The sequence below is a fragment of the Numida meleagris genome, chromosome 18 (genome assembly GCF_002078875.1).
Source record: "Numida meleagris isolate 19003 breed g44 Domestic line chromosome 18, NumMel1.0, whole genome shotgun sequence".
Lineage (NCBI taxonomy): Eukaryota > Metazoa > Chordata > Aves > Galliformes > Numididae > Numida > Numida meleagris.
Window position 1 is genome coordinate 3,769,155 of NC_034426.1, and position 25,867 is coordinate 3,795,021.

General features: G+C 42.4%; 1 protein-coding gene across 2 annotated transcripts in view; it reads right to left on the reverse strand.

Annotated features, from left to right (window-relative positions):
* MYL10 (myosin light chain 10) overlaps positions 19,384 to 25,867 on the reverse strand; it is a 62,493-nt gene continuing 56,009 nt past the window's right edge. For both annotated transcript variants that reach the window (XM_021416199.1, XM_021416200.1), the window contains exons 6-8: positions 24,733 to 24,811; positions 20,482 to 20,530; positions 19,384 to 19,730 (exon numbers count right to left, since the gene is read on the reverse strand). In XM_021416199.1, the coding sequence (XP_021271874.1) occupies positions 19,632 to 19,730; positions 20,482 to 20,530; positions 24,733 to 24,811 (227 nt within the window). In that variant the 3' untranslated portion in view covers positions 19,384 to 19,631. The remainder of the gene's footprint in view (positions 19,731 to 20,481; positions 20,531 to 24,732; positions 24,812 to 25,867) is intronic.

The window sequence follows — 25,867 nt, forward strand, 5'->3', positions numbered from 1 at the left end:
TCTATAGTTATGCTCCTCATCTTCATCAAGTCACTGTCATCATACACTTGGGTGAGCAGACTTAGAGCAAATAAATAGGGTTTTCTTTCCATTATTCAACTTACCGTTTTTTTCCACAGTTCAGAATAACTTGCAAAATGATGCTTGCCATTTGTAACTTCCTAACATACAGACCTAATCTAAAATATGCAGCTTGTCTGAGAAGAAATCCTGAATGGTCATGAGCTAATTCCATCCCTTGGTTAGAGACATGAAACAGTCAACTGCAGTGCCACAGCACAGATTTTTGCTATTTTCCCTTGCAAGATTTCTTATGAATGTTCCTGAAAATTCATGCCTGCAAATCCACTGGAAGGGGTAACCACAGTAAGCAGAGATAGAAGCAAACTGGATCACCTTGCTGCTCGCTTTTTTGAAATTTGTAGCATTTGCACAGTTTGTCATAATCCTCCCCTTCTTTATGCTCGTAAATAAATCACATTTCCTCCTGCAGGAACTCCCTAAGTTGCCTTCATGCAAAAAAAGGAAAGGATGATAGAAGAGCATCCACTGATCTCAAAACATCACCACCTAGTCAAGTTGCCTCACAGCAAGGTCCAATTTTCCAAAGCAACCCCCATCACATTTCCTTTCTCTTTTAAGAGCCCCTCATCACTTGGGCAGCTCGTGGCCTCAGGTGTGCTGCTTTAACACATACGGTGTGTTTGGCCATGTAGCCCATGTGCCCCAAGTGAGCCCAGGTCCCTTCCATAGGGCTTAATGCTGACATTCTCCCATCAACTTCAGTCAAGCCCCTAAGTTGTAACACGCTTCCATGTTCAGCTTCTTGGTTTGTTTTTAGGTGATCAAGCTCACACAAGCCTAACGATTCCCTTCAGTTTTACAAGCATATTCATGTTTGCTGTCAAACGCATGAGTTAGTTTTCTGGAGGCTATTGCAAGAGAGCAACCATTAATTACTGCAACTGCACAAAATGCCTTTTTATTTAGAAACGTACTTCAAAATATATCGTTCTCCTAAACTAGGTACTCACTGGTAAACAGTTCATCTCCTCTGAATTGGTAGGAGCTGATGTATATCGCTTTCCTACAGAATAGCACTTCCTCTGCCCTTTCCCTTCCCTTCCGCATGGGAAGATGTGCAGGTTTTTTTTTTTTTTTCCTATTCTGTGCCTTTCAGGGCTTAATGGAAGATTTCCAAACACAGGGAAGTGTCTGAAAGGGCAGCAGAAATGCACGGTTACTCATCACTGAAGCTTTACAACACAATTTGTTTCGGCAGAGACGCTTGGGAAGATGGCTCCAGCGAGAGCCCTGGGCAAGGCGCTTCCCCTCGCCTGCACGCGGTGGCACCAGCACCAATCGCTCACAGCTTCATTCTGCAGCAGGACACCTCGCAGCCACAGCTTTCTCAGAAGCCTCAGCATCGGTAAGTGCTACCTGATAGGATGCACTCTTTTGATAATCTGTTATTCAGCTGTCCAAATGCAGCTCTGAACTCCTTCAAAACCAAACCCGTGCTTTCAGAAGAGACCTCAACCCTCTAACTTTCCAATAAAGGAAAGCAGAAATACCAGTTCCAGTTCATTAACACTGTATCCAGACACTAGATAAGTGCATGCATAGCCCCCCAGTAAGTCATCCCTTCTAAGAAGTCCCATGCTTACATCCATGCCAACTATTTCCTAGTGCATTGGTGAAGACAGTCAGTAGGACTGTCAGCATGGTGAATAATTATAGGCTCAGTCCTTGAATGGCACCAGATTTCACAGATGTACAAGCTACACAAAGTCATATTTCTTTAATTAGCTATTAATCAAGCACCACCAAGTAAACATTTAAACAGGTGAGACTTGAATCACCTTCTAGAAAATTTATTCTTCCAACAATTAATGCTGTAAACTTTTCCTGTCATCCTCTTCCAAGGAGAAAATATTTGATTTTAGTTGTTGTCAATAACAATCTCATGTTTTCATCCCTGGACATGTATAGGGAGCAGAGGACCCTGTATTTTAGCCCAGAATAGGCTCAAAACTCTTCCACACTTCAGTTTGAAGACTGGCTGAAGACACAGTGTCACTGGCGGTGACCTGGGGCTGGTGCTGCGAGATGGCAGCTCTACAAACCTATAGCTCGGGTAACGTGTAGAAGTTCACTGCTCATAAGAGATGGGATAACATCACAGAAGACACGACAATACCTTACATAGCAACAGGCTAATCAGAACAGCTGACTTCCTCCACACGCTACCACTGGTTCCATGAAAACAGCCCCATAAATCTGGCTTAGTGAAGGGTTTTAATTAACGTCACGTTGTCCGGTTTCTTTCAATTTCACTTTTTGTCAGTTGGCGTGAAATTCTGAATTCTGAGAGTGCAAGTGCTGACTTCCTGGGTTTCGTTTCCACCCAGATATTTGTCTGTGAATGAAGGTATCCTTAGGCAGAAGACATTGTCCAGATTAAGAGGCAGGCTGAGTTTCTCAGCTGAAACTTTTATCCCTGCCCAAAGAAAACAGGCAGATTTGGGTCAACAAAAACATTGGATTTGTCGCTTCAGCTGAAAAAATAAGCGTCATCAGCCTGAAAGTGCTTACATATTTTCAAATCAAAATTAATAAATTAATTTCAATTAGCAAGTCAAGATTACAGGCACTTCAATGAAAGAAAGCGTTGTGTGTCAAGTGAAACAAAATATTTCATCCAACCTATCCCCTTCTTTTGATCCTTCCGCTAACATTATCATCCATGTTTTAAAGGCATGGCAATACAGAGCCACAGGGAAGGTGGTTTTGCCCGTGCCCAGCCTGCAAGGGCAGGAGCCTCCTTAGCCAGGAACGTTTTGACTCATTACACCCAAGCTAATGTTCCTTAACTGAAAAAAAGGTCAGATCCCCCTTGGCCACTGTCACCCATGGGTCAGAAACTACTTAAAATATATAGATGCATCTGAAGCAGTTTAATGGTCTGTAATGACAGATACAGAAACCCTGCAGCTGGATGTCACAAAAATTAGAGCAAGCACTTTACAAGGAGATGTGGGAAGAGGGATCCCTTTACTGGTTCTTCTACTAGAGAGCCTGCTAATTACCTACCAGACGGATGCTAATGCACTCAGAAGGCCTTGCTGCACTGAAGGGGCGTTAACACCCCCTCCCCAGATACCCAGGGACTGCTTAGCTGCTGTCCCCTGGCTATGCCTCATCTTTAATTTCACACAAGCACTCAGGCTGGTGATGCCCAGCTCTCAGCTAGGACATGATATGGATCCATCGGACACTTCATCAAGGCTCTGCATCAGTTCTGCTCAGAGGGTTCACCTCTCAGCCCCAGTGGCTGGCCAGTCTGCTCAGCTGGGCTCACTGGCTGAAGTGACCCCTCGCAACTGCAGCCCTTCAGCAAGGAACCTTGCCACAGCAGCCCCATCACTCTGCACAACCATAAACACGGCCTCTCCTTGTGGGCAGCAGCTCCAGACTTGGACACACAACAGAGCAGGACGCGCTTTTGAGGAGGTTTAGCCCACAGTGAGTCAAGGAGCAGGAAGCTGGACTGCTCATGTCCATTCACAAGCCTTTTCATCTCATCATCCATGAGAAACAACAGGGTGCTCTTTGAGCCCAGCACTCCTCGGTACCTCTGCTCCTGGCTACAGCTTCTCCAGCAGAGCAGGTTGGGATTGCTTTCTTGGAAGGAGCTGGAAGACGCATGTCGTCTTTCTCCATAGCATAGCAGCCACCTCTGAAACAAAACCAGCCCTTCTCTAAAACAAATACAGGGACTGCTAAAGACGTTCAGAATTGCAGGAATAGCTTTGTTAAGGTTTGTGACCCTATGACAATCTTCCCTATAAGGAGAGATAACGATAAGGAACCTGCAGCATGGCAGGCAGTGAGACTCTCCACCAGGCAGAGCAGCCACAGTGGAGCACTGAAGAACATTTGCATATCCAGCACAATTAGGAACAAGATTTCTTGCAAGTTTTATCTGTGTGGCCCTACTCATTGCTTCTCAAGAAAGCCTCTTCATAATGGAGAAAAGCAAATCTTATTTGAGAAACATCCATGGGGCTCATTCTTACCACTTCCCCCCTGTCCTGCTTCTAACCAACCCATTATCCCACAGCACTGCTGCTGTGCAAAGCTGCATTACAAATTTGGGTTGTGGGACAACAAGAGACCAGTATCTGATCGCAAAAGAAACCTCCTGATCTTAATAAGCACCTCACCCTCTCACCAAGACATGGCTTGGACTGGCAAATTTTACCCTGTTCAACTGAGCAACATCACAAATTACAGTGTGCAAATATTAATCGGGACCACACCCTGAAAGAAGGAAGGGAATTGATGTGCAGCAGCGTGACAGAGCCGGACAGTGAAAACAAGGCAAGGGTTTCTATCACATGAAAGCTACAAATCAGAGTGGAACTTGCCTAACCAGCTCCTCTGCATCACATCGAGCACACAAATCTACCACCACCCTGGTTTGTGCTCTCAGGTCTACGTTCCTGGGGTGTCCGTAGATATTGCGTGGCTCAGATGGAATCAGTGAAAGCTCTTGCAAAATTGGTCTTGGTCTGTGTGCAGTTAATGTGGATAACCTGCAAATGGCAGCTTGAGAACTGGCGTGGTGGGGTTAAATTTGCTCCATCAGAATCCACAGGAGATAAAATTCAGATCCTCGGGCAATTTTTCTTGGAATTCCACCCAAAGGCTGACCTTACAAACAGGTGCTGTGGGACAGATTTAAGATAGATAAGCTGTCCTGCGATTTCTGCCATGAGGCTACAACGCCATGTCCAGAAATACACATGTGGATAACTACTGTCCTGCAGGGCGAAGGGAACCACCCAGCCACAGCTTGCCTTTCAGAGCAGAGAGCTTCCATCAGCACAGCACTGCTACATCATCCAGGTAGAGGCCAGCCAGGCTCAATGGCTCCTGATGCGCCAGTGACCCAGAGCTAAACCAATCATTTCATTTCCTTTCCAAGTGTTCTCAAATGCCACTTAGCCATACCGCTCCATGCCAGAGAACTCTGAAGCAGATTAATTACACAGGTAAATGTTTGATCAAGAATTACTGTCAAATGACGCAGACTGCAAGAGGTTACCTCCCTGCCAATACAAAAGGCCTGATTCAGGGCTCTGGGGCAGCTCCCCTTTAAAGTCAGTGTAATTCTGCAAGTACAGAAAGCACAGCAAGAGAGTAAAATAAACTTATTTTTGGCACGCAGGTCAGATTCATTTTGCTTGCAGTTCCCCTCTGATGCTGATGCAGCCCAAATGTGGCTGATGAGCCTGTTTCAACCTTGACCAGCTCAGATGTGGGCAGGAGGAGGGGAGTGCCAGCAGTATTCTCCATTGGCAATAACAGCTCAGAGGCACACGAGAATTTTAAGGAGCTGAAACACTAAGCATCAGAGTGAAACTGTCCCCAAAAACTTCCTGTGGGTTACATTTGCACCTCAGTTTCTCTACCTGTAAAATAATAATTACCCAACACACCAGTTCTTGTAGGACTTAATTAGCACTTGTCAACCTCTTAGAGCTCCTCAGGGGAAGAGGAGCTATGCACCACAAAGTACTAATTAATGGAAGAATCCTTCAGAACAAAGTATACGATTCTGTTGTTGTCAGATCTAATAGAGTCATAAAAAAAAACATGAAAAAAAAAAAAAGAGGGGCTGGAAGGGATATCAAGAGGTAACCTAGGCAGTTCCCCTGCCCTGAGACGTGATCAAGTAAATCTAAATCATTCTTGATAGATGAATACCCCAAATCTTGGGATGCACAGACTGCAGATTAAAATAGATGATTGTGGACTCACATTGGACGTGTGTTGCAGTCTGGCTCTGCTGAACACAGATAAACTCCCCCTCACATGTGGGGCATGGGGCCTCTCAAGTGCTTTCTGCATTGGCTTGAAAGAGGCTTTGCTGCACCCGCAGTGAGAATCTACTCCGAGATCTACCAATCTTCCCAACTCTATTATTACAGCTCATGCAATAAAGAACCCTATTGTAATATACAATCCCCAAATCTCAAGATCTAAATTAATGAGACATGAGAAATGGAAGAAAAAAAAAAAAAAAAAAAAGAACCCACCAGAAGAACCTCCAAGTAGGGAATAGAGCACAGAGGTGGTAAAGGATCTGCTCGTGGTTATGCAGGGCTTCTGTAAGAACCAGAACCTTGGAGCAGATCGCCCAGGTCTTACAATTCAGCCACGCATCAGACTTCCCCTCCACAATGCTTTCAAATCATTTCCATTCTGTTTTCCCCACTTCTTCTCTCCCTCCTTCCCAGCCCCAAGGGTCCGTCTTTTGACCCAGCACATCATTCAGATGTGGCTACCGAAGCACTGAACAGCCTTAAAAATAATTTTAAAAATTAAGCTTTTCTTTTTCTTTTCTTAAAATGAAGTTGAGCAGGTCAGACCTGGAACATTACCTAAACAAAGATTTTTTTTAAAATGCTTTAATTGTAAAAATGTGTCAGCTCGAGCAGCCTTTCCAAGACATACATGCAGCGTACAGTAGGAGATACCTTTTCTTTGATTAACTTCGTACAGGAAAGCTTTTGAAACTTATACTTTCTTCATCAGGCCACTGGATAAAAGCTAAGCCAGGCAACTGATACAGTGCTTCAGAAGTTTATTAAATTAACCAATTAAACTGAGGCAGTATACAATACACAGAGGCCAAGGCAAACAATAGAAGGTGGAACGTACTCCCAGGGCTGAGACAATAGCGTTGTGTCAGCATTTCCATTATGAAGCTCCTTCAGAGTTATTGTGGGAGGTGTGCAATAAAGAAAAAAAAGCTTAAACCACTGAATTCAGTCATTCTAAGGGATTCCCAAACATGCCTGGGCGGATGGAAGAGCAAGATGCAAACCAGTTTTTCACTAATTTTGTCACTTGAATTAGAAAGCAGGTTTGGCCCGGAGACACGGGTTGGCACGTCACACAGGAAACAAAGAAATGCTGGTTCTCTGCACAGTGCCCAGCGTAAGGGAGCCCTGCTCTCAGTAGCAGGAAAATGCAGCCCTCATGAACGTGGTTAATCAAGTACAGCATGTCTGTGTGAGCTGACACACAGAGCTTACTCAGTAACAGAAGGGCTTTGCAGTAAGGCTGACATCTTGTATAGCATCTTACCCTCAGTCACAGAGTCCTTATGCAGCTATGCGAGGCAAACATAAACGGAAAGATATCACAAGTTTGAAGAGCTTTGTTCCTATCAGTCAAACCACAGAAGCTTACCCAGCTCAAAGCCTTGTCACTTCTTTATACACTATGCAAGAACCAAAGGGATTACATTTAATGACAGAGAGCTGAGCACAAACTGAACTCTCCAAAACCTTTGGGTGCTCGGTGTCAGGCTCAGACACCAGTTCTGAGGTTCCTTCTTCCCAACCCATTCTGTGGGGATTCTCTGGGTAACAGATTCACAGTTTCACATTACATTTTGCCGCACGTGAAAGCCTTTTCATTATGTGCAAACCTTCTCATGCAGCCCCAGAACAACTCACCAGAGGGGAAAAAAACAGACCAATAAAGGAAACACTGACACGACATTTACAGTAACAGCATGATCAGCAGCAACTATAATTCTCCTTCAGAAAGTTACACCCACACTGCTTTCTTTGGCCCGCATACCTTGTGTGTTGCCTTGGCCTAACTGGTTAATTTAATAAGCTTCAGAAATATTTAGTTGCCTGGCTCAAAAGAGTTGGATGTGATTTCAAAACAGGTTGCCTGGTTTGCGACCACAAGTTGTTCTTGGTATGGCACATCCACGGTACAGCATCCCAGCTCTGCTCTAGGGCAGTTCTGCTGCGCTCCATTTCCTCTCTGGAAACCAAACAAATCCAGCTCCATTCCCAGCAACATAGACCAGCCACACTGCTCTGGATAGGAGAGCAGCTCGACAAACAGAGGCTAAATTGAATTAGCTGGACCCACTTAGCGTTCCAGCTCTGCAACAGAACTCAAGAGAGGTTGGGGAGCACTGGAAAGGCACATGGTGCTTTGGAAGAGACAGAAAGCCATGGTGAGCGAGCACCAATCTCAAGCTGGGAAGACCCACTGCTGCTCCTGCCTTTGCCAGTGACCCGCCACAAGACACTGAACAAGTCACTCCGTTCCATGTGGTTTTCTTTCCCCTCCTGCCCTTTCTCTGCTTTGATTCTAAAAGTTTTCCAAGAGAGATTGCATCATCCTGTTTGCACAAAATGTGCATTTGCATAACAGCTGGGGATTCTAGATGCAGGATTTATTTTAAGAAAGTATTAGAAAACTCAAAGTGTTTAAATGTCCATTATGGGCATTTTGTAACCAACATCTCTTCTTCTCCAGAGAGAAGACAGTTGGACTGGGTGATCTTAGAAGTCTCTTCCAACCTTAAAAATCATAGAATCGTTGAAGATTCTACTATGCTGTTTCACCTAACACAGAACAGGGGAAGGTCCCAAGCTGAAGGTGTTGGCTGATGAAATTTCTTGCCAGCAGAACCTGAGGGGCATGTAGGTGACAGAAAAAAATGGGATGAACTTTTTTCTAGGCTAACACTGAAAACCCAGAACAGCTGATTTGCAAAGCTGGCAAGAATTTGCAGCCTTGTATACCTCTGACAACCCAGTAAAGACGTTTTTCTACCCTGAGCTCTAGTTTCACTAGATTTGAATGCATCAGCCTTCTAATTCTCTGATTCAGCCTCATGCAGATAGAACTCCGTCTGAATCAGAGACTGTGATCCAAAAAACATATTTCAGCTCACTCCCCAAGTCAGCCTTTTTCCTACTGTCTCTCCTTTCACACTTACCTTCAAAAATCACTACAGGTCAAACAAAAAAAAAACTGAGGAGAAGAGAAATTATGACAAGTAGTGACCAATCTTCCACACTCTAGGTTCACAACTGTGTAACCAGAAAGGTGCAAAGGGTGCACGCAAGCCAGCAGCAGCATCAGCAGGAGCTGAGCTGGAGCCTCAAGTTCTGGCAGTAGCAGTGCCCCAAGAACAATGCTTAGGAAGAGTAAGGCCAGCAGCAGCCTTTGGGCTTCTCAGCAGCCAGGATCCCCATCTCTCACTGAAGAAGGTGAAACAGCATCCAGCAGCCTGGCTTCACAACCTGGAGGGAGGAAAACTAGCTACAACCTTGATCCCCTTCCAAAGAACCACAGATTTCCTAAAAACAGGAGGAAGGATGGGACCCACTGTCCCATTCAATAGCACAAAAAGTGCTGCTTTCCTACACCCATCCCCAAAGCTTAGATTTTTGACATTTTCCTCATGAACTGAGCACACAAACCAGGTCTGAATGAAGTCATTTCATACAGCCCAGGAAACAATCATGAATATGCAAGTTATCCTAATTACTCTTGTAATTCCTGTAAGTCTTGAAGACTTCTGCACGGCACCCACCCATACAGGGCCAACAATCATAGAGCACCAGGACTGATCCAAAGAGAATGAGATGGGCAAGTACAGAGCAATTTGTTGAAGAATTCATCAAGCAACAGATTTGGGCTGTCTTCATTTTCACCTCCTGTGCTACATCCCCACCCTTTGCTTCCCCATTGCCTCCCATGAGGAAGCATGGGATTCATGACATCGCCAGCGCTGACTGGCTTCCATTGATTTCAATGGAAATACAGCTGCAAAATTCCACCTGACTTGAGATTTAGGTTCTTGCCAATCAATGGTATCACATTCCCTGCATCAGTGTCACAGCACAACTGTTGCTGTAATTGCACCCACTGCTTAAAAATAGGAATGCTAAAACAACACTGCAGAATGCAGGTACTCTGAAATAAAGGGGGAATGGTCAGCGTGAAGGAGTTTACATGCTCAAGCTGAATGGTCTCTTCTTGACTCCTCTTTAGGGGTGTCGGTGGTGGTGTGGGGTTTGGTGTTGGTTTTGGTGTTGGTTTTTGGGGTTGGTTTTTTTTGTTGTTAGAGGGTTTTTGTTTGTTTGTTTCTGTTTTGATTTCCCCCCCCCCCTCAATTAAAATGCAAAGAACTCTCTTTTTAAAACAAAGGAGAAAAAGAGGCTAGAATGTGTGAAACACCTTTCTCTTTAATGATCCACAGCACAGCCAGCTGGGGCAAAGTTGGCTATGATGTCAGCTTGCTGGTACTTTAACACAACAGGGCTGTTTCCCCTAAATATTTCTCTAACTAAGCAGAACTCAAAGGTTTCCTTCTCCAGCAAACACCTGAGTAGAAATGACTCATCCACTGCGTCGGCAACTGGCACAGATCCATCAGCCCTACCACCAAGCCTGCTCACGTTGATGAAATACTGAGAGTTTTTCTCCTGTGACTTCCAAAAAGATTTGTCGGTCTATATTTTGCATAAGAAGTAGTCCTTCCCCTCTGCTCTCCTCAGTGGGGAGGAGAGATGAGTTGGGGTTAAGCATACTTGTAAGACCAGCCATAAAGCAAAGTCATTTTTTCAAGCTCACGAAGCATTCTAATGAATTCATCTCTAATCAAATCACTTATTTTTTTCTGCCTTACTTCCTTCAAAAATAATGCATATATCATCATGGTATGTATGAGCATGCATCTCTAATAACTTTTGAATGAGTTGGTTGCTTTCAGCTCAGTTTGATAGACAGGAATTTCAGAGCTGTCCTATCGCTAGAAGCTTAGTGGAAACGGGCAGCTGGTTAGAAGAGGGAGCCCCCAAGCCTGGAAAGCTGCAGCATGAGTACACCCAGTGTTAGAATGTCAGAAACCAAAAAACACCATTGTAAAGGCACCAACACATCGGAAAGCTTCAATGGAAGGCTACAGTTGGCTAAGATATAGAAAGCCAGAGTACATCAAACACTGCCTGAACTGTTATTTTAAAGGACTTTTTTTTTTTTTTTAAATACAAAGTCACCTCAAACAGCCTTCAAGAGACAGTGCTCAGAACAGACAAGACAGCTAGATACTTGAAAGGAATCCTATAAGCAAAAGCACTCATTGTTTTAATGAAATTCTGGGCTGGACACTCCTCTTACACTCAATCATTAGTTTCAAAAGACTGACTTCAGACAAACCCCACACTAAGTCCCAGATCATACAAATCCCCTCTTTATTGCCCTAGTAGCACCGTTTAAAACCAATAGGTTTACTTATAGTGGTAAAGTTAAGCAGGTGTGAAAGCATTTGCATGATTGAGGTGTAAGGCCTGATCCAGGCACAGCTTTTGTACTTGAAGAACTGGTTCACTTACAGGTTTGTTTTGTTTTCAAAGAAAACAAAAGAATAATAAAAGCCATACAACCACTTTAAAGTGGACACATTTCTATTAGAGTAACGGGAACTTCCAACAGCACAGCCATGCCCAGGTTGGTCGTGGTGTCCCAATAGAGCTCCCATGCCAGAGTTGGTGCATTCAAGAGCTGCCCAACCAGGAGGTGCCAACCCACTGTTTCTACTCAAATATCTCCAGATAACTCGTCCATGGAAGGCCCGCACTGTTGGTTCTATCACATGCAATCCCAGGTTCTAAGAACATTTATTACAAAGAATATCAGAAGTGGGATATTTCTTCCCACGATACCTTTCCACACGTGCATATGCTTGCACTGTAAGGAGGAAAGGAAAAGAGCTTGAGAACTCAGACTTACACATGCGTAGAACTGAGGAAGGTGGAAAACGCAAGATCATCTTGTAAGATAATGACGAAAAGGAGCATCCATTCTAAGGAAAGCATTCAAAGCTTCAGGAGTTGCAAGGGCAGGGGTGGAACAGTGGGCTAACATATTCAGATTGCTAAGAGGTTAAAAAAAATTGTCACACTTTCAAAGAAAAGGAAAGAGACAAAAGACATTAAGAGTAAACAGGAAATTTGGGAAATCTATTTCGTTCAAAGTAGCAAACATCTGGAATAAATTGTCAAGAACATAAGACCATCAAAGTGAAGTATTAACGAGGTTAAGAGGCAGCTAGACTGGAGGAGGAGACTGAAGAATACAGGGACAAAGGAGAGAAGTGGAGATGAGGTAAACCTAGAGGCAAGAGGTTAGCCTTAAGGGCTTCATTGTTTTTTCCCCCCCTCTGTTCAGTATTTCCTTATCTTCTCGTTGCTTCAGACTTAAAGTAATTTCTTGTACCTCTTTTTGGGTTATGGAAATAAACAGTACCTTTTTCTTAGTGATTCTGACATGATATATCATTGTTGAGATTCCATACTTCTACGTTTAACTCAGAAAAGTACAATAGAACTGAATACATGCTACTCCTTCCACCAAGCAGAGATTTCTGAAGTCTGGTGTTGTTCCTCCCTTTCACTCTTCCAATTAAGAGTTATTTTTCTTAGAGACTGTTTTTTAAAAGAAATAACCCAGTCCTTTTAAATAAAAAAATTAGAAAACATTTTTATGGATTTAAGAGTTTTTAAGAAGACATTTGTTTTGAAGTAATTCAAAACAGGCTAAACAACACCTTTAAAGATGACAAAAACCAGTAGGCATGAATGAATTAAGAGCCTAAAAAGGAAATACTTAGTGTGACTTATCCCTTAATATCCAGATCCTTCTCTAGGAGGGATGATCAGAAAGCTATGTTGGCCCTTAGTCAAAAGGAGAGAGCAGTCTTCCATCTCTGCCTGGACTGTTATTAACTATATTGGTTACATTCATGGTCATTAACATCCTTTAAAAGATGGTCTTGGGATTTTGTTTTCCACTTCCCATTATTGAGCAATGGAATATTCATAAAACAGTAAATGGAAACAACTGAGAAGAAAAAGAAAAGAAAGCCTCCAAGTCCCCATCTCTGCCAGTTCATTCAAACTAAACTGAAGATTCAACATGAAATCGATTCAGGAGTCGCAGTTTATACGCACACACATTAAGAAGCTCACTGCAGGGGGATCCAGAGCAATAAAACATGCACTTGCCTGTCCTCTGCTCTAATAACCACTGGTAGACTTCAGCCAAGCCTGACAGAGTGGGAAAGGTTTCAAAGATACAAAGTGCCTGTGGGTTTCACAGGACAGGCAGCTGGGTAAGGGCTGAAGATGCTCTTAAAAGCCCCAGCTGAAGTAAAACACTTATTAGACATGAGAGTATTCACACCAGCCTTCATTACTTGCCTAATAGCACAGGGCCCATCCGTGCTGTTTGTTATCAGCCGAGCACCCACATCTAAGGAGTCAGAGCTTTATGGGGAACATCTGCTCCTGGCTTGGCAAAAGGCAGCGGGAGCTTTGCTTCAGCCTCAACAGCTTCTCCATTAGCTGGCCCCAGTGGCCTGTCTGCACCTTTCCAGCCTGAGAGGAGCCATCACAGTAGCCACAGGGCCACCTCGCATGGGCATGGGTTGGGGGAGCTATCAGGAGAAGGCAGGGTTACCAGTTTACTCTGTAGGCTGTGTGCCAACAGGCAGCTCCCCAGGGGAGAGCCCGCTGCCCAGTGCCACTGGGGCATCAGCAGTATGTGCAGACACAAACACAGACCTCCAACACCAACAGCAGGCAGTGGCTTTCCCACTGGCTGGGGGGCACTTTAATGAGCACACCACACTGAAGCAGGTGGAAAAAGGCGATAAGCTTTGTATGTTATACAAAAAGCCAGAGGGTTACTCTATATAACCAGACACAGCTGACTAAACAGGGCACTGCAAGTCATTCACAGCTCAGGTAAAACAAAACAACAAAAAACCCCACAGCTCCCCCATCCCACCTCTCCCAAGAACCAGTTCCCCAGGCACAACCCCTGGGCTGATCCAAGGCCTCCAGTACCCCAATTTACACACCACTCAGAAAAACCTCTGGCTTACCTTGGTACACTGGGCCTCACCTCAGTATCAGCCATACCAGAGCAAGAAGAGCAGAACCAGAGCCACAAATGTCCCCCCAGCAGCCACCATAACTGCATCTCACAACACTTTCTGCTGTCCTTCACAGGCAGCAGTTCCTATGAGGCCAAGTGGAGCCCATTAGCATTAATCCCCCACACCTGCACAGCTCCACACAGGTGTGAAGAGGCCCCAGGTGTTGGTGATGTTCCGGAAGGGCCCTGGACAGCCTCAGCAAAGCCCCACTGCCATTTGCAGAGCATGGCTGAGGGAAAGCTCTGCTCCTTTTGCCAAGTTGTGAATTGTTCACCATTCTAATCAAACTATGGATACTCCTACCCCTTCATTCACATAGGTGTTATTTTCCCCAGCATTAAATTCTGTTGTACTCAGGGCCCTGGGAGGGCAGAGATCCTTGCTAAAACCAGCTGGCTCCTGCTCTACAAATAACCTTCTGGATGCTATTTAAACAACATTCTTTTTGCATATGATAGCTTAAAGGCACCAGCTTACAGTGAATTTGTAGAAATTTATCTGCTTTTTGGCCTGCTGGAGGAGTGTACCCCCACTGTGCTCTCCTCAGAGTAGTGTAAAACAACATGTTTGGGGGGCACAGGACCCTGTGATGCAGGGAGCAGCAGCAGTTTTAGTGTTGTGGGGGTAGGTTTGTGAAATAGGCCAAAATCCTATCTATCCAGTGGAAGATAGGTTAGCAGTCAGCTCACACGTACAGCTTTGCAGGATCAGTGTCTGGAAAGGCAACGTAGCTAGCAGCTGCTGGTCATCAGGAGACATGTTTGGTCCTAACTACCTACTTGCTGGACTACTTTCCACCTGGAACAGGCTGCCCAAAGAAGCTGTGGGTCCCCCCTCCCTGTAGGCATTTAAGGTCAGGTTGGATGGGATTCTGGGCAGCTTGATCTAGTGGGGGGTAACCCTACCCACAACACCGAGGCTGGAACCAGATGTTCTTTAAGGTCCCCTCCAGCCTAAGCCATTCTGTGATTGCTGTGATCTCAGCCAAGACAGTTTGTATCACCCATCTTCCCTCCAGCTATTTGGATCTCTCGTCAGACCTGTACTTAAGGTTCCTTGCACCGTGAAAGGGCAGCTACCATCTTCTAATCATTATAACAGAAAAATTTGTGTCTGGCCTAACATCTGAGCTCTGTGCTCCTTCTGAAGCAGCTGACCAAACGCTGAGCTTGCTAGTATGTTTTGTCAAAAAAATGATGTTCCTCAGGTCAAAAGGCATGCTAAGCAATCATTTAAACTGAAGGGGCCAGTAACAAATGGCAACAATTCCTCAGATAAGGACTCAAGGAGGTATTGCCATGCTTGACCTTAAATACCTGAGTTAGCATTCCTAGGCCCTTGCTTTATAACTAGCAGAGTCAGATAGATGCTTGCAGAGGCTGAATCAGAGCAGAAATGAACTCAAGTGCCCTGTAATGCCTATTCAAGGACCTCTTTCCCTTCAATCAATGAAGAGAAGTCCTGCAGAGACAAGCCTACTTGAACATACACTAGATTAAGTGGCCAAAGTTAAGTGAATGCATATGAGCATCTCCCAGGTTACAGAGCTCTAACAAATAATTGCAGGTTTGCATTTAGGAAACCTGTGTTATTTCAGATACTGTGCCCACATGTGCTTCAAGGATCCATTTATGCTTTTGTCTGTCTTGAGTTTGGAAAAAGGTGTGATAGCATACTGAGAGACAAGGGACATCAGACACAATAACTGTGCCAGTGACTCCACACAGAATCAACATGTCCAGAAGTGTTCCTTTGGTTGTGTACCCCAGCCACACAATCAGAGCTGTGGGAGAGGAGTCTTTTCTGGTTCAAGCCATGGGCTTGTGTTTAGGAATCCAAGTGGTGGATCTTTACTACCCAATGTCAGGCGTTTATACACACTGAAGTTCTTCCCCAGTCCTATTCCCAAGGCTGAACAACACCAGTTCTTTCAGCTCCTCCTTCTATGTCAGATGTTCTAATCCCTTAATCATCTTCATGGTTTTTTGCAGATGTACATCCACTTATTTCTTGTCAGGGGGAGCCCAGAACTGGTCCCAGCTCTCCAAATGTGTCTCACCAGTGCTGAGAAGAAGAGAACGCTCACCTTCCCCAGCCTTCTGTCAGTGCAGCTCAAGATGCTGTTGGCCTTTGCTGCAAGGACACACTGCTGGTTTACCACTTCTTAACCCCTAGGTTTCTCTCTGCAAAGCTCACTTTTAGATAGAATAGAATAACTCTATTGCAGGGGACCTAGGAAGGTCAGCCCAGGTCTGCATTGCTGCAAGCGTTATTCCTCCAGCTCATTAATTAAAAAAAAATTAATACAGTATTGGTATTGTATTTTCACATTGAAAATTTAAATTTCAGACAATCAGCACCTTTGTATCATTACTGAAAATTCAAGATGTGTCCTCAGATAACCTGTGCTGGCACATTACCAAGGTAACAGAGGCAGAGGGGAATCAAAGCTAAGGAAGTTCCTGGGATAGGAAGAACAGACTACAGGGGATCAGAAGCTGGCAATTACTAAGAAATAGAAATCTGGAATAAACTTTTCCCCACATCGCCTAGAAACATATATAACCTTCACTGCTGCTGCCTCACAGAGAATTTTTTGTCCAACTTGGCATACCATGTTTAAGAAAAAAAATATGCACAAAGTTAAGGTAATCCTAAAGAGAAAAAGAACTAGAAATGGAGAAAAGATCACTGAGAGGAAAAGTTGTAAAAAGAACACTGAAAAATAGAAAGCTAAGCAGTCTTTCAGTGTACTAATGTTCATTGCAAAGGGGGTGGAAAGGATGAAACTGACTTAATTTGCAAACAGAAAGTTTTCAGTTAGATGGTTGGGAGGAAAAACTCACACATTATATATAAGAACAGCACTTGAATAAGGCTTGCTTTGGACTTGAGGCTACCTAGAAAGTTTAGACTGGTCAAACAAAGAGTTTTAACAACTCTTCCTCTATGCAGAACAGCCAGCTAGGGGAAACTCATGAGAACATGAGAACCTTTCTTTTATGCCTGTTTATGGCAGTATATCTCAGATGCTGCTGCACCCATTCACAAGGTTTCAAAAAGGTTTACAGGGTTAAAACTGTAAGTGTTAATAAAGCAGATTATCAATTCTACACTGTTTCTTTTTTTTTTTCTTCTTTCCCCCATCCAAATAAGCTATTGTTTGTGAAGGGGCTGACACTAAAGAGCAACTGCCAGAGTTCACACAAGTTCAATTCCCAGTTGAGCATTTTAGTGATGCTTTGGTGAGAATCTTGTTTTTGTGGAAATAACCTCAGCTCTTTGTTTCCTTTAGTTAGCTGCATCTGCATCCAAAAGCCATAAGCACAGCTCCCTGTCCCCAAATGAAAATGGGAATTGAAATGAAACCAGGATTGATAAAGATTCTGAGAACAAGCATTGTATTCATCTGAACATTTGTCATTTCCCTTCAGAGAAGGTCCAAGGAGAAGCATAGGTCCAAGAGTGTAGCTCAAGTTCCTTTGCAGTAAACATCGAGAGCATGCGAGCTGTAGTGCTGACCCAAGGGAGGGAAGGGGTGCAGCAAGGAAAGGGGCGGAATGCAGAACTGCTCACGCAGAATGCTGTCTGCTCCAGAGCTGTACATGAAGAAGTCATGTAACTAGGTAATAACAGATGAAAAAGGATCCATCAAAAAGCGTGTATGCTTTGATGGAAAAATATGTGACCTCATCTTTCAGGAATACCATCCTCAAAGTTTTTGTCTATCAACTCTCACAAGGAAAAATAAATCTCTCTGGATAGAAGGTAAAAGGTAAGCCTTCGTGCCATTTTATCTACTCTTCAATCTCATTCTGAAGTCTTTTAAACGGAACAAAAACCATAAGCACCGTCTGACATCTGATGCCTGAATGACTTCAGCGCCTATTAGCGGAACAGTCAGTATTCACTTGGAGGGGTCTATGATTTTGTGGAACTCATACAAGGCAGTGCTAGACTTGGTACATGTTTGTGTCACAATAGAGCATTTTCCAGACCCACTACTCAAACAATTTCCAAATGTGCAATCTCATCCTATGAGCAGTGCTCCCACTCCTACAAATAGAAACATATTTGGGGGGTAAAAGTGCAATCATGTGAAACAGAGGTAGGAACTGTGCTTGTACAGCAAAGCTCAGCTTCTGGCAAATAAGCCAGGAAGTTGAAAAAGAGGTTATGCAGACTCGTGTGGAGCCCTGCTAGACACTAAAACCCAGTCACGCTGCACGGCTCACAGAGAGGGAGGGGTTTGAAGCACCACGCAATTGTTTTAATTGATACAGGAGCATATGCCAAGAAGTGTCAAAACTCTCTCCACACCTTCAGCGAGATTCACATAAGGAAGGACCAAATTCTGCTTCTAGTTGTGTCCACCAGTATTTTGGAGTGATCTAACTCTTGGTAGATACATCTGGGATTCGTGTACTTACACCAGAAAAACACTGTTATTACAGGCATTTGCGCAGTGCTTCTGAATATAGGTGCAAGGGGTGAGATGTATTATGCCAGCTGAAGCATGTGTCCTTGCTAGAGTACTTCTCCCCATATTACTGGTATGCACAGTGTGTAGGGATTTGCTAGAACAACAGAAAATGCAGATGGGGCTGAATGTCACTTCCTTAAGGCACGCAGATGCTACAGCTTTTTCATCTAAGTTCTGCCTTTCCTGATGAGGGCAGAATTTGCCATCTTGCCCTCAAGTTCTCTTTCTTCGAAAGAAACAGAAAAGAAACAGCTTTTTACCTACCCTTCACGTCTGCAGACTGTTGTGCCAGCAACACTGATGCAGAAGGAAACCGTTTTCATTAGTTGTTAAAACAGCAGAAGCTTGTTTTACTTTGGCTGCAACGTCCTTCTGACTCCCACGCAGGAAGTATTCATGCAATATTACACAGAGACAGAACATGTCCAGTTCCTAGAAGTCCAAATACAAGAAACTGTAGCCCATTTTAGAAGCTATGCTGATCTTGAATTATGTAAGTGAGGGATAGTTTGCTTTCATTTGTAACCCTGGGCTACAATTCTTGAGTTCTTTTCTCCTATTTTCCCTAGACTTCCAAATGACCTTTGGTAAAATACATCCTTTCAACGTGTCCTTCACCCCTAAAACAAAGATCACGACCAGCTGCTGAAAGAACTAGCCCTTACTGTTACTTCATGGACAACTTCCTACATAGATAAAGATGCCTCTGAGGGGGAAATTCATTCTTGCTGGTTTCCAAGAGTGCCTAGGTACATTTTGCTATGAGAAAAATAGCCACTGTTCCACTATTTCTGTTCTTTTGCACCAAAGCAAGAGAATCAAGTGGCTCATGAAACTGGCCACATCACTGAGCATATTCACAAGAACTTAAGATTGTTTTATTTGCACTTTCAAGGAGAAAGAATTTTATTTACCAAATGCCCTTCCCAATGCAGTAAGTTAGAGGATTTCTCAATCAGCACATGGAGCTTACATATAAAAGACAAGAGGTTAAGCAACATTGCAGTGCCCAGTGGACCATCTGGTGAACATTAGGATTGTCAATAAATCACAGCAGCACCAGTTCATCAAGAAAATTCCATTTCAAACCACTGACGAAAAAAAAGGATGGGAAAAAACTCACAAAAAATTGGTATTTTCATCTTTTATAAAAACAGGGGCATTAAACAACTTTAATCTAATTTCACTTGTTTTATTGGTTCTCTTCTGATGACCACATGGCTTCACATACTGAATGTTCAGCCTTTTGTCTTGCACAGAAAAGCACAATGAAATAACTTGGTGCATCATCACAGGAGAAGCTCATCTTTCGTTTTAGTCTTTCTCTTCACCATGGGTGATAACGTAACAGAGGTTCTTATAGTCAAGATTACCAGAGACATCTGGAGGGAAAGCAGCAAACATCTGGTTGATCTGCCAAGCAAACAGGAGATAAGTGTTACAAACACGGGACTGTAGGACAGCAACATGTACTGCTTTCCATTTTCAGTCCAGTTCAGCTCCCTTCTGGCCTGATTCGTTAACTGCTATGGAAAAATTTTCTGTAGTTCCAGTAAAATTGAAATAGGAACTGGGGCAAAACTACTTAACATAGTCCTGTTCAAATCCCTGAAAGCTCCCTGTCAAATAGCTCTCCCTAAAGTCCAGATAAACCCTCACTAAGTAATGTATTCCACTCTGTACCCCAGTCTGGTCCTTCTATGAACAAACTCCACTCAAACTCATCTTCTGAAAAGAAAGTCCCTCTAAATTCCTCCCAGCCAGCAGAATCCATGTTCGTTCTCACACAAACCATGAAGTCAGTACCTCATTTCAGAACTCATTTCAGATTTCAAACAAAATAGCTCTCACAGAAATGGAAACCAGATCACAGTCCCCACCCAAACACATCTGAACTCTAGTAAATTGATTGCCCGGCTCACCATAGGAAAGAACAGCAAGAGGTAGGCCTTGCTTACACTTGGATGGAAGTCCAAAGAATCTGTTTGATTTTGGTTTAGCCATGGAGCTATTTAGAAGAGATGCTTTGAATTGTTCCTAATTGCTAAAGCTGGCATCAATCTTCTCTCAGTCTGGATTTGAGCTGAATTCATGCATTTAAAGAGGGGCAAATGCTCATTGCTGGAGAGACATCCCTATTTTGAGTAAGGCAGAAGGTCCTTACCTCTTCTTGACTGAACCGGTCTGCTTGTGTCATAAGCATTTCTTTGATGCTGTGCAAATAAAATGAAATAACCTGATTAAAGGGTGATAATGGCATATGACGATTCAGATGGCAAGATCCCTCCTGAAGTCGCATGAAAGAAAATCTGTGTGACTGCATAAATTAGAGCTGTTAATCCTCATATGATGTTGTAAGAGATTTTCTGCGGGCACCCATCAGTGTCAATGCCTCGCTCTGCCAACTTATTTTGCTTTTGTGACATTTTATAGAGGTTTAAAATTGTTTAAGGTTATTACTCTAATTTTGTATGCTTATCTTAACCTAAAACGGTACGTTTTCTCACTTGCTCTTTAAAGTTTGGATCACTTAACAAAACCAAAAGAGAGAATATTTTCTGTAAAATCTGAGGATGAAAGGAACAGAGCATGAAATAAGAAAGAGGACTTGAAAGAGAACTCCAACAGCTATTCCAAATCATCATCTGAGAATCCCTTTATTTGCATGCAGCCATTCCCAGAGGAGGCTGTGAAACTGTGCGAGACCTGTTGTATTTCACAGTGCAAGATCTTGATCTGGAGTTACAGAACTGTAACAAGGAGCTTATCCCACACACAATCTGCATTCTATGCAATTACATCAAAGAGAATATTCTGGGGACAGATCCTCAGCTGATTTACCCTCTGTTTTCAAACCCATTGTAGGAAGTCAATTAAACGTGTAATTTTTTTTACCTAAATGTATAGGTGAATAGGAATGCCAATCCAATCCCTTTAGACCAAATATCTGTATTGCTCATTTGGAAGGGTAGAAAGAAAAAACTGGAAAAGGAAGGTTCTGGGTAATGTATAAGGACCTTACCCACAAGGACAAGCATGGAAATATTCTGGCAAATTGTGGGAAATACTCCAAAGTCACAGAAGGAGCTTAAGCTATCCTGTATGTTTTCTTTGCACTACTTTCCCATGCTCCTTACTTAGCAAAGTCTTTCTTCATCTCTTCCTCTCATGTTGCCATTTCTGTCTTGTTAGGCTGGTATTTGTTATGTGACTGCATTTCTTGACATGGAATTCCCAAACGATCTCTAGCTGGGGGAACAGAGAAATCATTCTCATCAATATAAATTGATTATTGGATGTATGTGCACTGGGGCAAACAGCATCAGCACATGTAAATAGGAAGTGTGATCTGGGAAGGAGCTTGGTGAATAGAAGGAAGCACTTACAGCGATTTTGTCAGAAGTCACAAATAAACTTCATCAGAAACAGGACTGAATTAAAAAGAGATCTGGGCGTGATGTGTCTTCTGCTTACATGCTTGAAGTATTTAGGGGAAAAGATCAAATATCTAATTATAATCTTCTGATGCATAGCCCAGTAGGCTCTGGCACACTCACAAGGAAGAAGGACTGAGTTAAGGATCTATGCACATTTTCCATTATTTATTTTATAGGGAAATGAATGCTCACCATTTCCAAAGCTAGAGATTATGCACTTTTTTTCTTTCTTTGTCTATCTTGATTTCTTTTTTAAAGACTACTTGCTTCTAAAAAAAAAAAAAAACATAAAAAAATCACCACCACCTCAAAGTCTTCTGGGCAAGAAAGAAGATCCATTTGCCTTGTTGTGGTTGTCTAAATGCTGTCTCTTGTCCTGCCTGACAACAGTTCCTTCTCCAGTTGAGAATATTTTGTTGCCTCCTTGGTTTTTCAAAACATTTTCCCCAACGATCTGTAAAAGCTCTGGGACACTTCGTTATTCCCCTGGGATTTCCCTTCATACATTGTTTTCTCAGGAAAAAACAGGTGAGTTAGAAATGTTAACAGCTCAGCCAGAGCAATCTCCAAAGAACCAGAATGAATTTATGCTCTCTGGGTCCATTTTCTGGTACAAATCTGTAAAGTTTTATTGGCATCAGCGCCGGACACAGTTGATGTTGGCCTGACTCACTTTGTCCAATGAACGGCATTTAGAACTGAATCATCTAACCTTTCCGAAAGCAATGCCAGTTTACACCAGCTGAGAATCTGATCTAAAACACTTTTTCTTTTTGACATCATGCTAGAGGAAGGACTTTATGTGTGGTATAATGATGCAGACAAACAAAGTCTGTCATTGAATTGGAAGTAAGTTATAAACTCCCGAAGCTTCTGGAAAGGTTAGAAGGCTCCATCCCAGCTACCATCAAATGGACTAAGTGAGTCATTTCCAGACTAGAGGTGAAAACACGCAGAGGGAAGAGACATAAAAATCCCCAGAAGGATGTTAACTCCATGAACATAAAAAGAAGTTCTGATTAAAAGGTCAGTGTGGCTGGTTTAGGAGAGGAACATTCCAGGATTTTTTTCATATGGAGAAATATTATTTATTAACATTAACTGTCATATTGAAAGGGCTGCATGAGCCAACATAAAAATTATTTCAAAACCTTCAAATGTCTAAATTTTGGAAGCATATGAATAGAAGTTAAACCTCAAAGACATTCATGGAATTGATTTAATGGTTTGCTCTGTAATGATCAACAATACCCTCGGGTCTAATAAGTAAACATTATGCTCTGTTGTGGTGATGAACTAAAACAATTGTCTAATGTTAGCAGTGTAATGGGGGTGGGAACAAGGTTGACCTTTTCCATTAAGTTAAAAAAAAAAAGTATTTTTCTCTCATCTTCATTTTGGAGTGTGATACTGCATTCCTAATTTGCCCCAAACTCCAACTGGCTTCCAGCATCTGAGGAATGTAGCACTGGACAGAGGGTGGCAAGCTGCAGATTTTGTATGCAGTACATTGTTACAGATAGTGGTGGGAAATACAACATTTCATGGGTTTTGTATCATCAGAACGTTGTATTTCATGGCTGAGTTTTCACTACCGTGTGATCTGGCCTATTAGACAACAGGCTACATTTTATTCTGATAATGTTTGAGTCACTTCTGGTGTGTTACCAAGAGTGTTCTTCCCATGCTATTTGATAAGGCTAACCTCAAAGCAATCAGAACAACTGTTAACCCTCTGTTCCTTCCTGTTGTTTACTACATCCCCTTGTTGCATCTTGATTTAATTAATTTGGAAGTTCCTTTAGTGAAAATACTGTCTCTTGGCTTTGTTTTTTTCACATTGCTTACCATAATAGGACTCTCATACCCACTGGGAATTAAGCGCCAGCATCATAAAAAGAAGCATATTGGTAATGGAAGGATATATTGTACATGATTTTCCTATTTTTAACTAACTTCATGAGGCACTGATAATTGCAGGTTACGTCCTGGAACACTCCACCTCGGGGGTTCTGGTAACAGGCTTAGTTTTCATTTACCTTATCACGACATCAGCAGAACTCTTTGATGCAAATATAATTTTGTAACCCATGGTTCCCTAGTAAGCTTCTTGTACATATTATGCTTCAGAAAACTTACCTGAACTGGCTGCTGCAGTAACAGTATAGTCCACAAATTCACCATGGAATTTAAGCATATGCATAAATCAAGGCACATAAAGCATTTCACCAGAGCCATGGGTTAGAATTCCTCATACGTTGCCTGATTTGATATCATTTATCTCATTTACCTGAAGGCCTGCTTACACCATTTGGATAGTATAAGGAGGATTTACATTCATGCAATTAGCACTTAAAGTCCTTTCACCCTGCTCTCTTGGTGTAACAGGTTATGAATACAAATTAGGCCCTGCCTCCTTATTTAAAGAATAACTATATTGATAATAGTCGCCATATTATTAATAGTATTATTTGCTTTGGCTCTCAACATATTTAGTGGAAATTTACAGGAAATTCTTGTCTGAAAGCAGAAGGCTCAAACAGTAAACATATAACAAGTAAAATGTTTTTACTAAAACCATGCCCCAGAGTTAATTAAATTGATCACTTTTTTAAAAAGAGGGACTAGCTTTCCCATTTTAGTTAAGCACTCTGAGAGTCAGGCACCAGACATTCATTTTATTTTTACATATGGAGTTAATCTACAAAGAGTCATGTGTTGATTTATACCCAGACCTTCAAAAAAGGCTATCTAATGGCCTACATGTGATTATATTTCCGTTGCCTCTTGCAATGTCTGAAGACAATAACATCTCTTTTTGGTATACAAATACATTCATACAATAGTCTAGTCTTTTAACTCTGCCTTACAAAGCATGCCTGTCTCTTAAAATACTGTGAAAAATATAGCTTTTAAGGAGTTCTTTAAACTTGTGCTATTTAATAATAATCATAATATTTTAAAAGAAATAAACTTACTAGTCTGCCTTTATGTGGCCTTTTCCTTCTGGGTCAAAAATCTTAAAAGCGTTCAGAATGGTTTCTTCTGGGTCCGTGCCTAAAATTAATGAAACATAATTTAGAAGCCTGGGTGTATCTGTATCTGCCAAATGCTTGCTATGTAATAACTGCATTCACTGGAGAACAGAGCGAAATGGAGAATTCTGAAGTTGTATGTTTGAAGACAAAGGTTCCTTAAGTCGGCAGCATTTGTCATGTCAGATAAACAATAGAGGTGAATAGTTCAGTGCTCAGAAGCTTTAAAATAATAACTCATATATATTCTGTGTCTGCAGGAGAGAAAACTTCCAGGAACCGGTCTCCAATATCAGTACCCAGAGGATTAGTGGCTTTCAGAAATGAAAATATAACAAACTGTTTCCCTCACTGGCTTCCTTTAATCTTGTACCGTACGTTCCTTGCAAAAACACTTTCTGATGTTACTTGTTCTTCACTATATAGAGAAGAGCTTATTTCTCTCACTAAAGGAAATGGAGCTCGTCATAAAATCTGGGTATCAATGGAACGCAATGGAAACAGGATGATCAATGTAAAATGGTGATGGGCTCTTATGTTCTATAGCATGCTTCCACTTAAGTATCTCTTCACAGCAACACAGTAAGTGTTACTTAGAGAAACAGAATGGTTTAAAGCACTGGACTGTGGACCCTGAAGATTTTGCTTCTGCTCATAGATGGGCCACAAACTTTTGGTATGACATTAATTTCTCTGCTCCTCTGCTCCCAGCAATAAAGTGATAGTAAGAGTCTTCATTTTCCTTCATCCTTTGTCTGTCCCATCTATTTAGACTGGAAAAAAATCAGGTCAGAGAATAGCTTTCACAGTGCCTTAATCTTGGCTGGGACTTTTGACTATTCTGTAATACTGCAGATTCTAAGTATTCTCATCTACAGTCAGTTTCTACCCACACCAAAAGATATCCTGTGCACTCTGTTTTTGACTGTTCCTCAGGATTTCAAAACATTATGGTAGCATAATATAAATAATTATTCATAAGTTTAGGAAACCAAATTTACAAGCTGGTACATTGACACATGAAGTTACTTGGGATGCTAAAATGCTGAAAGTGTGACCAAAAAAAAAAAAAAAAAGT